Source organism: Danio aesculapii, chromosome 5 (assembly GCF_903798145.1).
Source record: "Danio aesculapii chromosome 5, fDanAes4.1, whole genome shotgun sequence".
Classification (NCBI taxonomy): Eukaryota; Metazoa; Chordata; class Actinopteri; order Cypriniformes; family Danionidae; genus Danio; species Danio aesculapii.
This window is the reverse complement of record NC_079439.1, coordinates 41,325,464-41,338,871: the sequence shown is the minus strand read 5'-3', so window position 1 is coordinate 41,338,871 and position 13,408 is coordinate 41,325,464. Positions and strand designations below refer to the sequence as shown.

Genomic DNA, 13,408 nt, shown 5'->3' with positions numbered 1-13,408 from the left:
GACCAGTAAAAATTGACGTCCATAGTAGGAAAACCAAATACTACAGTATGAAAATCAATGGTTACAGGTTTACAGCTTTCTTCAAAATAAAGTCATACAAGAAAGAAAGTCAAACAGGTTTGGAATAAGTGAAGGGTGAGTAAATGATGACAGAATATTGAGTTTTGGGTGAACTACTCCTTTAAGAGTTCTCATACCCAAGAGGTCTCAAGAAGCCTATTCTACTATCTATTCCAGCGTTTCCCAACCATGTTACTGAAGGATCACCAACACTGCATGTTTTGGATGTCTCCTTTGTCTGTCACGGCCATTACAGGTCTTTTAGTCTCTGCTGATGATCTGAATCAGGTGTGTTTAGGAGGGTTAAGGAGACATGGAAAATGTGCAGAGCTGGTGGTCCTCCTGGAACGTGGTTAAGAAACATTGATCTATTAAATGTTGTCTATTAAATGTAGTTAAAAAAACCCAGTTGACTATGGTTTAGTGATGCAATTCTAAACCGCAATGTCTAATGTAGCTAGTGTAAAAGGTCTGCAAAGTTGGTCACACTTTATTTGATGGTTCGTTTGTTGAATTAAGTTACATTGCATCTAGATGCCAACTAATTCTCATTAGATTATAAGTAGACTGTTAGGTTAGGGTTAGTGTAAGTTGACATGTACTCGCAACGGTTCATATAGTCAGTTAAATGTCTGTTGAAGGAGCAGTATCAGCAGACATTAAGCAGACAGTCTACTAATACTCGATTGATCCATCAAAATAAAGTGGTACCTCAAAGTTTTATCCAAAACAAGTAGATAGCAGTTCCAATTGAACCAGAAATTCACATTTGCATATGCCACTGTCTTTGAACTTGTCTTATACATTTTAGTTGGTGTTTTCATGTGGAGGAGAAGTATTCAAGCATTTAAGCACTCAGGCTATGACATGAATATAGATATCTCTGCCTCACATTTCATGTGTACGCATGATTGTGTTTATAAATGAGAGAAATTCAGTCATTTAAGAGATAGTTAAAAAATACAAAATTCTGCTATGATTTTCGCAACCTTTACAGGTTTCAAACCTTTGAGTTTCATTCTTCTGTTAAACACAGAATAAGATGTTAACCTATAACCAAAGACTCCAGTAGTATTTGTTTTCAAAAGATACAGGTTTTCAGCTGTCTTCAAATATCTTGTAACAGAAGAAAGAAACAAGTGGTTTGGAACCACTTGAGAATGAGTAAACTCAAAGTCAGCTTTATTGTCAATTCAACACAGGACATATAGAGAATTGAAATTACGTTACTCTCAGACCCTAGGTGCCTAACATATAATATTAATACAAAAAGTTTAGTTTTAAGAAAGAATTTACAATAAACACAATTCTACATAAAATGTCATCTAAAAAATATACATAAAATGTAGTCTGAAGAATAAAAAATAAGAATAAAAATTTGTAAACAATACAATACACTGACGTTAACTGTTAGTGAATTAAGTGTTACTTAAGTGTAGACACTCAAACTCAAATTTTCACGAATCCTCAAGTGAGTCATTTGAAAAACTTGGTGGTATGAAGTGTGTTGTGTTAGGAGCATGACCACACAGGACACGGTTTGTGTCACTAGTTAAAATTGCTCATTTCTCAGTATTTGAACATTATTTGAGACATTTGGGATAATGTAAGCACATACTTCAGCAAAATATATAACATTGTTCTAGAGGTTGTTAGATATTTTTATGAAAACAATCATACATATTATACAATTTTATACACATATTATATTATACAATTATTATTCTAAATAATCTTAAATGTAACTGGAAAACAATGTTAATACACAACTGGAGTGATATGATATGATCATTTAGAAAATCTTTTGCATGAATATTAATTTCATTTAAATTAAATTCTATAAACAATTCAATAGAATACAAAAAAGATGTTTTATATAATTATTTGTTGTCTTAGACTTGACACAGGGCAGAGACTTTATAAAGTTTATTAAGTCTCATCACCCTGACTCGTCATCCCTCAGTTATTGTTTAAACTTTAGTTTTGTCGACTTGCAAAACAAAAAAAAGGCTGTTACGCTGGTTTTACAACGCATTACAATGCAGTTTTTTTGGCGTGCATGTTAACTACCGGGACTTGCACCGGGAGAAGAGCAGCGTGTGCGAGAGGCGCACGGGTTCTCTGTGCGTCAGTTTGCTCTTTGATTAAACTACATTGCTTTCACCAGCGTTGGTTCGGTTGCACATCGAGAATAACGTCTTTATTCCATAATTACCTTTCTTAATAAATACACTTGCATATGAAGTAAATCATATCTCAATGCATTTACTGGAGCACTGGCAATTATTATTATTTTTTTTATTATTTTTTTTCATGGGTCACGTGCCCCAGTAAATTGGGTCTAGCAACACCTCTGTAGGTAGGTAATAGCTGTCAGTAGGTAATAGTTCATTTCTCATCTCAACTACATGTGCACATTCTGTTTGTTCTACAGCTTGCTGTTGCAAACAACAGGATCATCACTCTGCAAGAGGAACTGGAAAGAGTAAAGGAGGAGGGCTCTTACTTTGTGGAGTCCAGTCGCAAGGTGAGCAAACACAGTGTTTAACTCCGTTATATAATTAATATCACAGAAGACTAACAATCAGTCAAACAACATGACTTGAGTCAAGCTACTCATAAGTGCAGTCATAACTCTCTGTGGCCTGATTTATGATCCGTGTTTCTCCTGAAGGCATCAAGAGCAGATGGGACTGCAAATGGCCAAGTGCTTGGAGAAACTCGCAAACAGCTCAAAGAGGAAACTCAGCTCAGACTTGTGAGTAAAACATTAATGTAAAGCAAAATAGAGGAAGACTCTGATGCAAAGTTCTCAAAGGATTTACTCTGTGTTAGAAGTGTCAGTGACCTGTGTGTGTGCAGGATGTGGAGAAGGAGCTGGAGCTGCAGATCGGGATGAAGCAGGAGATGGAGTTGTCCATGAAGATGCTAGAGAAGGACATCTGCGAGAAACACGATGCTTTGGTGGAGCTCAGACAGCAGTTAGATGACGTGCGCACACTCAACCATGAGCTCTCCGTTAAGTCACAGGTACAGTAGGAGAAATACAGCTTTGGGTAGAAATACAGGTTTCCCACATGCACGTAAGAACACAGGAGCTGCTTTTCAAGCTTCAATGCTTTTTTTATACATGCAATATAATACAGTTGAGCAGGAGCCACAGTTGAAAACACATAATTTATGGAGTCTTGACCATACATTTACTAAAAAGTTGATCATTTGCATATTTTTGTGTGTGCATTTCAGGTCAGTTTAAAGCATTCAGACACAAGAAAAATAAAATATTGCCATGCCAGTTATTTTTTTATTTATCGGCTTATACAAAACTATTATGTTTACAACACAGATTTATTTTTTGTAATTACTGATTTAGTTTGACACTGGCAGTGTAGTGTAGACTTGTGGTATGGTACAAATAGTTCATTTAACTTTGCAGAAAGTGTAATGCACTGTAAACCTAGAAATTCTTTTGCGATATAGACTTAAAGAAGCCTAAAAACGGGGTAGGGTTGCACCACCTGACCATATGTTGCTAAATATGGAGTGTAAAGTCCACAGTAGAGGCTTAGTAACTACTACTACTAGCTTGTAACTAAATGTGTTACTTTTGTTGCACCACATGTTCTTAACACAGTTAGTAAGTCGTAAGCTGTCCATAAGGTAATGAATGATGTTATACCCAATCAGAAGCCATCATGTTTTCCTTGGGAAATAGGAAAATAGCCTGAAATGTGCGTGAACTGAACACGAAGAAGTTATTAATATCAAAACCTTAAATTTGAAGTTCATTTAATAGCCTGCATATGGAAACAAAAATGAACAGGAAGAAAATTAAAATAGTTTCTCAGTAATTGGAAAGAATGTAAGATTTGGCAGGATATTAAACACAGAAAAAAGCTAAAGTATGTAAGCAGAGTGAGATGAAGGATGAGAACTTGTGGTTCTTCATTATCAATCACGAGCTCATTAGTGTAATCTAATCTCACTGTCCTTTTTTTTTCTACCGTTATTCATGAGTAGAATGAATGTAGAGTTATATTTAAACTAAGCTCAGTGGTGCAGCAAAACTATTTAGTAGTGTGTAAACTGTAACTTGGTATCGCTTTACATCGCAACTAAGTTACATTTTAACTTGCACACTGTTGGTGCAACTGGCCTGTGTTGTTTAAAGTTTAGGACTTTTTGTTCATACATCTGAATCCTGGATTTAAAAACCATTTTAGTGCCACTTTTGTTTGAAGTCGCAAAACTTTAATGTTCAGCCTGATATTGGTGTGTGTTTGGCTTGTAGAGCTCAGACAGCAGCGCAAAACAGAAGAGTGACATCATCGGCCGCTTGGAGGAGAAAACAAACCAGATGGGGAGCATCATCAAACAGCTGGAGAGCAGGTGAGAGACTCTGACTACATCAGCACAGCGTTTACACATGACACTATACTATAATGAAGTATTTGGGATATTAGTTTCTTTATCATTTTAAAACAAAATTTAAACTATATATATAATATTTAAGCTATATATATTATTATTGTTAAACATTTTTAAAATGTATATTTAACATCAATTTGGACTTTATGTTTTGCACTGTATAAAAATATTTCAATGGAATGTCGGGAAGTTTACCTCTGCTCTGTATGATCATAATACATATATAAATTGTTGTTATGGTCTTGTAAAGCAGAGGAAATTCCTCCCTCAATATTAAACCTTTTAATTAGTGTTACGTATTCACTTCTTTTTAATAATTGGCTAGAATAGTAGAATACATAGACAAATAATAATTTGTATGAAATTCCTTCTGATATTTCATCTATTTTTAATATATAATAAAAGATTTGGTCAAGTGATCTTTATCAGATGTCTAATTGGTCATACAAGACTAGCACATGCATTTCTACAAAAAGATGAAGGTACTCTGTGCATGTTTTGTAAAATAACTTATCTCTCTGGTAAACATTATGTTGGACTGTTCTTGTTTGTAGAATGTTTTTCTATGAAATAAACAAATTTAAATAGTCGTTAATTAAAATGTTTTAGATTTTTTTTTTTTTTGCTATATTAATGTAAAAAAAGTCCAATGTATACAGCTTGTGTTTGTTTTGATTGATTTTATTTGTATTATTTTATATAGTTTTTGCCAATGAAGCTGCCATGGTATTAATTAAAAGATAAGATATGATACAATACACTGCAGACATAATCTGACAACTTTACTTGAAAAAAATGTTTATGCAGTGTGATACAAAAGTTTGATGTGGTAGTATATATAAAATAATCTATGACATATACAATCACACATGTAGAGCACAAATCAGAACACTGATAAGTCAAGTCTACTTATTTCCTGTTTTTCCAACAAACAGTGCTGCCTCCCAACTGTCTGTTCCTTCAATAACTTCTCTCCATCTCTGTGGTCTTCTTCTCTGTCAATCTCTTCTTTTACCTTTACCTGTTTGTTTGGTATTCTCCCATTCTCATTCTCTTGTGTTTCTCCTAATTTTTCCTGAGCAGTGAGAAAGACATGGCTAAACAGGCGCGAAGCTTGAACACAGCTGCTGGAAAACTCCTTCAGAGGCAGCAATAAAAACATCGTTACATAATTTCCAAAAAAAGCCTACATTAAAAACAAACAAACAAACAAAAAAAAACAGATCTTCAGTTTGACTCTGCATAACATAGACGACTAGGTATTTATTTTATTACTGGGTTTCAGATCCATTTATTGCAGTTGTTTTGTCTCGAAATCGGACTGAAAACTACAGCTCTTGCTTCTGTCACCCCTCAGTTTTCAACATTGTACACCCAAACCAGTGGTTCCGTCTTTAGTCTCCCTCTGTATGTTTTAGCCGAAATAAAATGCAGCTCTTTTGGTAAATCTTTGAATAAAGATGGCCGACATGTACATTTTAAGTAATGGAAATGCATCTCTCTTACTTCTCAATACTGAAAAATAAGGCTAACAGGAAACCTTTTTTTTTTATCTTGCTACAATAAGAAAACCATAAACCAGTTCAGCACGGCGAAAGTTTCCTAACAAAAAAACGTACAATCTATTTATACTCTGTGTAAAATATACAACTCCATAAAACATATCATTGGATTATTTTGGTTGATCTCTTCAAATTATTGGAGCTGAATATTTGACTTGCGTTTCATGATGTTGAATCTTTGATGGAAAACCCAAGCTAAGCAAAACAACCGAGTTTCCTTCTTTCTGGCATATTCAGGAGTTTATTTGTTGATGTTGAGTGCAGAGTTGCGTGCTTGGATTATTTTACAGCTGGCAAATGTCATTGAAATCTGAATTTGATGCCGTGGTAGATGATGCCAAAACTCAAAAGCTTTGGAAAGATGTTTGTGTCCCCGAGCTTCTGCGGAAAGGATGCTAAAATCCTGTAAATTGTGAACGGACTGACATTGTATGTAGACCATAATATAGATGTGAACTGTAGCAAAACATAGCTTAATAAAAAAACAATCAGACACTTGTCAGACTGCTTTGCCTTCTTGAGCACCTCCAGTTTCCTCCTGTCTTCTCCAGCTTGTCTTTTAAGTTCATCCTTCATGTCTTCTTGGTGCTTTTTCTCGTTTAATTCATTTCATTTTTCCATGGCTTTTAGTTTTCATTTCACCTCATTAAGTTAATGTGGCCCAAATTCAGATGTAAGAAGGCGGAGCGAGAGCGGGATCTGGCGGACGAGGCCAATCGACTCTTCAAGCAGGAGTTTGGGGACAAGATTGAGAGTCTGCAGACGGAGGTGGAGCAGCTGCGGAGACAGAGGTGCTGAGATTTACTCACTGACTTTTTTGTTACGACTACTGGTCAGTGGACATGTCGCTCATTTAGTTCAAAGTATCTAGAAAGCAAATGTTAGGAAGTTATTTCAGTGTAAAGGCTAAGTTTTACAAAACAAACAAGTATAGAAGCATCAGAAAATTAATTACGCATCTAATTAACATGACATGTAGAAAAATTATAATGTTTTAAAGCACTTGTTAATCCAGGATAATTTCTTGTAGACGGACTATACAAGACTTAAATAGGATGTTTTAAAGAGCTCCTGTTATGCACATTAAGGTCACATTTTGGTTTTGGGGGTCTCATATTTTTGGTTTTGGGGACACTTTCATTGTCTTATAATATGCATTTTAGGGTTGGGTTGATAGACAATGCCCATTGCCGATGGCTGATAGACATCACAATGCCGGCTTAGCCCCGCCCCCATCACAGCAGCAACCCGCTTGCGAAAAATACACACGATCCCATTAACACTAATATGTCTTAGTTTTAAAATGGCATTTTAGAACGAAAACGATTCACGTCCACACTGGCGTTTCACCTAGCATTTATGAAAAGCCCTCCTTCCACACTACACCGCTGAAAACGCATATCATGTGACTAGACACACACACTCTGGCATGTACTGCAGCATATGTGCACGTCTGAGCTCCAGGCAGTCAGTGGGTGCTTTGAGCACAAAACCCCAGTGAGCAGTTGACATCGGACAGTTTATCAAGGATGTACTGCTGGGTCGCATCTCACTATAGTTGTTAAACGTGATATTTAATTAATCTTGTCTCTATCTAATGACTGGTCATTTGAATCTATCAGGTAACGTGTCACAGCATCAGTACACTTCTTCAATCTTCTGCTTTCACACTTGTACTTAGTAATTTTAACGAAAAACTCAGATATTGTTGGTTGGTTCCTGTTGGTTGTGCACCTTTTTTACCAACCAAGTTTGTCGACGCCATTATAACGACACCAATCACTCTGCCTATTCATGCCAGAAAAGTGATTGACAGGTGGTAATTTGTGTGTAATTTATCCTTATTTATTTATGATTTGTTTATGGGTAAAACAAAGACCATGCGGGTCAGGTAGTTGAAACGGTAGGCTACAAATGATTAATTCGTTATTAATTAATTAATTATTCATACATAATTAATTCACCACCGCCTACGACGACTATGCCATCGTTCATTGTGATGTTTCACATTAGACATCAAGGCCAAATTGGCCAACATCGCCAAACCTAAGGCATTTATTTTTACCTAATTATCCCAACGACTTCCTCAGGCTAATCTGCGGTTATAGGTCCGATGACCCAGTCTGTTGTGATTAGTTGACTGCGTTCAGCACGAGACTGAGAGAAACGCCTACCACCTTCAAGAAGTAGTCAGAGTGTTTGTGAGAGCCTAATGCAGAAATGCATTAAAGCAATGCTGTTAAACACCAGCATATTACTCTGCTCTTAACCCTAACCCCAAGTAATAAATACAACACACATTCAGTATTAATCCACACAGTGGCAAAAGTTGATTTAATTTGAAAATTGACCTCCTCACACGTGTGAGGAACAGCTGATGGTGGCCATAGCAACAAACAGCAGGAGATCGCGAGCACAGAACGCATTTAAATCAGTAAAGGGAGAAGCACGTGTTACATTTTCAACATGGTGTTGGATGCAATATGTGAATAGCCCATACAGATTTAACCTGAGAGAGACATTACAAGCACTGATCTATAATAGATATGGATTACAAGCGGCGCTGAATGATTACGAGTTACAACACACAATTAAATACGTATTTTGCAGGCTTTAGAAAACAAGGCAACCATTTTAATCACACTTCACAATGTTTAGAAAGGAGAAACACCTACAGGATCTGGAGGAAGAAGAAAACCGGTCCATATAAACTGTGTAAAAGTTACTGACAAAGTTCCATACATTAGTAGTCTTTACTGATCCTTCCTTTTATAACAAAAGTCCAGCGAATCCAGAGCTGCAGGGTGGGTTATTGTATCACTCATCAGAAAAATGACAGGAACAAACACAGCACTAGTTTGGCTATACTGTGGTGTTGTGAAAACAAATTTTGACCCTTTATTCCCCACAGCCGCATGTCTGGCCGTCCCTCAATGATTTTAATCTTCGCTTCATGATCAATCCCATGATCCTTCACACTCCGCTAGTGTCTGAATAGAAAGGCGCGTATACGTTTTACTGGATCCGGCACTTAATATTTGGCGTTGTCCCACATCAACGTCCATGCATTCAGGCAAAAGATTTGAACAAAGGAGGAATCATTCATTTGGCTCTGAATTGACTCAACAGAATCAATATTTTTAAACAGTGCACTTTCAGATTCAAACCTCAGCTAGATGTTTCCATTCACTTAGAGCTGTTATACATCGCATGGGTGGTAATTTTCAAAAGCCCATAATAGTTGCTCTTTTAAAAATACTTGAAGTGCTATACAGGTATTCATTTAATTAGTAGAAAGGGAACATTTATAAATTAATAATTAATTAAATTAATACATTTGAAATTGAAAAAAGTAAAAACTGAAGTAAATAAATAAAACTGAAGAAATATTGAAATTTTATCATTATGTATTCATCATTTATAAAAGCATGTAGAATAATAATAAATTATTCTTAAACACCAAGTCAGCATTAATAGCACTAATTGTATGTATTTTGTAATTAATTATATAAATGTTTTACAGTATTTGTTACTGCACTTCTGATAAAATAAATGAAAAATGTGATTGCTAAATAAAGAAAATCAAATGTACCTTTTATTATTTACCATATTATTATTATTATTATTATTATTATTATTATTAGTCTTAAAGGGATATTCACCACAAAATGAAAGTTCTTGTATCATTTACCCTTCATTTGTTTAAAACTTATGTGATTTTTCAGCTGTTGAATACAGAAGAAGATAATTTAAAGAAATCTCTAAACCTGTAACTATTGATATCCATAGAATTTGTTTTCTACTATGGAAATCAGCTTTCTTCAAAATATCTTTCTTTGTGTTCAACAGAATAAAGAAAGTCATAAAGGTTCAAATAGAGTGAAAAGCGAGTAATTTTTCACTTTTTTTGTTGTTCATGATATATTTATGTTAGGATCCGTTCACACTTGGTGCTGCTCTACACATATACATTCCAATAAGAGTGAACCAAATCAGATAAATTGTGACTATGTGAACCAATTATGAACTGAACATATTATATTTTTTTAGTTGTATTATTGCAAATGGCATGAACGTAAATTGAAACACAAACAAACAAACAAGCAAAGCAAAAAGCAATGTAAAATGTGTAGCTGGTTTTGATGCAAATTTCCTGAACCCTATACTTAATGCACACAAGTGCTCATTATCGGGTATTTCTCGGACATTGCTAATGTGTAAAATGCAGACACGTGCTTGTGAAAGTGAAAGAGTCTTTCTCTGTGTGTTAGGTGGATTTTGGAACAAGAGCTGAAGAAAGGCAGAGATCATCCTGGAGTCCAAACACCTGAAACTCTGCTGGGAAAAACACCTCCACAGCAGAGAGACGGCAAACAACACATCGAGGACATCAGAAAGGTGAAGCTCTTTTCCACTTCACTGCCATTCAGATGCTTTCTCTGCGTAAGTGATGTTTCCTGAAATGTAGATCTTTTTTTATTTAGGAGTTAGAATCTGTCAGAAAGGAAAACGATACACTGCGCACTGCACTGGAGGAAAAGACGAGTCTGAGTTCCAGTTTGTAAGTTTATCTTAAACACTGAAACTTCTGCATAAAACTGTATTAACGTACTGCAGCGTTATTGAAATGATCTTAAAACTTTTTCTTTAGGACACTGTCACATGAAGATGAACAGGTACTCTACATTTTTATTAATCTGTGAGGTTCACTGCGGTATTCTTTTATTTTTCTGTTCATGAATTCATGAAGTTTCCTTTTGTTTGTTAGAACCAGTCTCTTTATAAAGAGGTTGACCCATCAATCTGCCCAATGTGTGAAAACCAAGACTCTCTGACTTCACCCAAGGTACCAAAGCATTCCAACACTTTAACTTTTTGTTTTAGAGAGAGAAAAATATGAAATTCAAATTCACTTAAGGGGCACCTATTTTACTCCTTTTCCAAGATTTAAGTCTTTTTTGTATCTCCAGAATGTGTCTGTAAAATGTCAGCTCAAAATTCCCATCAGATTATTTATTATACTTTTCTAAATCTGGGAAATTTGAGCTGTTAAGACATTGCAGGTGTTTTTGTTGCCTGTGCCTTTAATGCAAATGAGCGGGTTCTCCCCACCCACCGTTCCAACGTGTGTGTCAGAGTCAGAGATCGCTCTGATGCATGTAGCCTTCACCTGCTGCATCTCGCGTAGGCAAACAGTAGTGACAGACAAGAATGAAGCAGATCTCCTTTACTACAGTAAGAATTTTCCCAATGGTTATTTAATGTATTTGTTGTGGAGTTAATTCAAGCTTTTCTGCGATGATGAGCCACACACAATGTTGTTTAGCATGAATGCACGCAGGCATGCACACACACACACGTTTAGCTTTACACTGATTTGCAGAGCAAATGTGACCGTATACACATTAATATCCATTGCTGTATGGATATCCGTTATGTTAATATATAAAATAAACCTGATTTAACGTCCACAAACCGGGATTGAAGCGTCTTCTTTTATAATTGTACTGACATGCAGCGGTAAAGTAAAGACAGTAAAATCGCTGTAATTCATTACAATCATGCACTGTTTTAAAACCGTTTTAAACTTGTAAAACTCATTCTTGATCACATTTAATGATGATTGATGATCACAGAGAGCTCAACAGATCTTTTAACCCCAGTTGCTCTGCACACATCCTGTCTTGTTGATATGATTATATGCGTTACTACGGAGACATGTTAATACAATCTCAATCAATTCGCTGGGAGAGGAAACCACACTCCCACGTCACGTTGTGGTGGGCCTCAAAATGGGAGGGATTTGGATCCTATTTTAATGTCAGGAAATTTAAACAAAGAGTCTTAATGTCTTTATATCACCCCAATATGAATGTGGACACAATATACCTACACACAGTTCTGTCCAAACAGCTTACAAAAGATGATTTTCATCATAGGTGCCCTTTAATAGAAATCAAGTCCAAATACTCTCACTATTTTCTTTCATACAAATTTGTAAACATTCAGTTGTAATCTGTAGATAATAAGAACATAAATATATAGAGATGCTTACCTAAACGGATCTCTAATATACCTGGACATGTACATGCCTACGTACATAAAAATACACCTAGTAACAATCATATGTATATGTTTCAACAAACAATCCAACACTTAAACAGAAGTTTGTATTAAATGCATTAGCTGAAGATTAAACGTTATTATTTACCCATTTAATCCAACCAGTCACAATTAAGGCCATGTCTCGCTCCTTTTTTTTTTTTTTTTTTTAGAAGCTCTAAAAGTTAGTAATTGGCCAAGAACTGTAATTTTTAAATGACAAAAAAAAACATTGTTTGTGTTATAATGTATCAGTGTCACAGATCAGTTTAAATACTCCCTGCTTACACATCTAGAAGATGTAAGAGGTGGTGGAAATGTGTCACAATTGCAATTCAAAACAAGGTCATTATTGTAAACTAGGAATGTCCAGATCAGGTTTTTTTTTTTTTGCCCTCGAGTCCGAGTCCGAATTCATTTGATTTTGAGTATCTACCGATACCGAAACCCGATCTGATACTTCTATAATACATAAAGGCATAGTAGAGACGTGGGAGCTATGGATGAACTCCATATGTCTGTGGTGAATAAGACATGTGGTAGATCTTATAACAGGACAAGTAGTTTTTCAGAAATCTTCTTAGAATGGGCTGGCAGAGCTTTCCCTGTGAAATAGTGGCGAGACGGCATTTCAAATAGAGCTACTACGTTGATTTTTGATGTGTCATATCAGGTTTGTTGTGATAAATGTAGCCTTTCCACCTCTCGCAATGCCAAGTTTACATATCTCAGAATGTTGGCAATGGCAACGTTGTCGTCATCAACTTTATAATACCTGCAGACCGCAGGCATACTCGGACACCTATATATTCGAATAATGATCTGTAGGTAACGCCCGATTCCTATCGAGTCTGAAACCGCATGATCAAGCCTGATTTCCGATCATATGATTGGATCTGAACATCTCTGTTGTAAACCTAATTGAACAAAAAAAAAAATAGGTGAAGTGAAGTTTGTGTGCTGGGGAGGTCTAAGGAGTAAATGTTTTGAGAAACGAATATGTATTAAATGAGTTACTCCACAATTACTGTGCAAAGGTTTTGTGTGTTTGAAATATTTTCAAATAAATGCTACTCATGATTTTGAATCACATATTTTTCTAATGTTTCTTAAGCATCAAGTGACTGAAAACTGTAATGGTGTAATATTGTTAGAATTCACTTTTATATTACAGGAATCATTTTCCTGTATAATCAAAATAATCTATAACCAGAATATGGCCAAATATAAAACACATTTCACAATATATTTCATGT

General features: G+C 35.5%; 1 protein-coding gene across 4 annotated transcripts in view; it reads left to right on the top strand.

The window, feature by feature from the left end:
- Nucleotides 1–13,408, top strand: part of rufy3 (RUN and FYVE domain containing 3) — a 32,884-nt gene that overhangs the window by 17,079 nt on the left and 2,397 nt on the right. For 2 of the 4 annotated variants that reach the window (XM_056458203.1, XM_056458204.1), the window contains exons 9-17: nucleotides 2,495–2,587; nucleotides 2,735–2,818; nucleotides 2,923–3,090; nucleotides 4,352–4,449; nucleotides 6,722–6,841; nucleotides 10,322–10,448; nucleotides 10,535–10,611; nucleotides 10,702–10,726; nucleotides 10,819–10,896. In XM_056458203.1, the coding sequence (XP_056314178.1) occupies nucleotides 2,495–2,587; nucleotides 2,735–2,818; nucleotides 2,923–3,090; nucleotides 4,352–4,449; nucleotides 6,722–6,841; nucleotides 10,322–10,448; nucleotides 10,535–10,611; nucleotides 10,702–10,726; nucleotides 10,819–10,896 (870 nt within the window). Of the gene's footprint in view, nucleotides 1–2,494; nucleotides 2,588–2,734; nucleotides 2,819–2,922; nucleotides 3,091–4,351; nucleotides 4,450–5,571; nucleotides 6,544–6,721; nucleotides 6,842–10,321; nucleotides 10,449–10,534; nucleotides 10,612–10,701; nucleotides 10,727–10,818; nucleotides 10,897–13,408 lie in introns of those variants that run through there. The other 2 variants (XM_056458205.1, XM_056458206.1) reach the window with 1 other exon arrangement.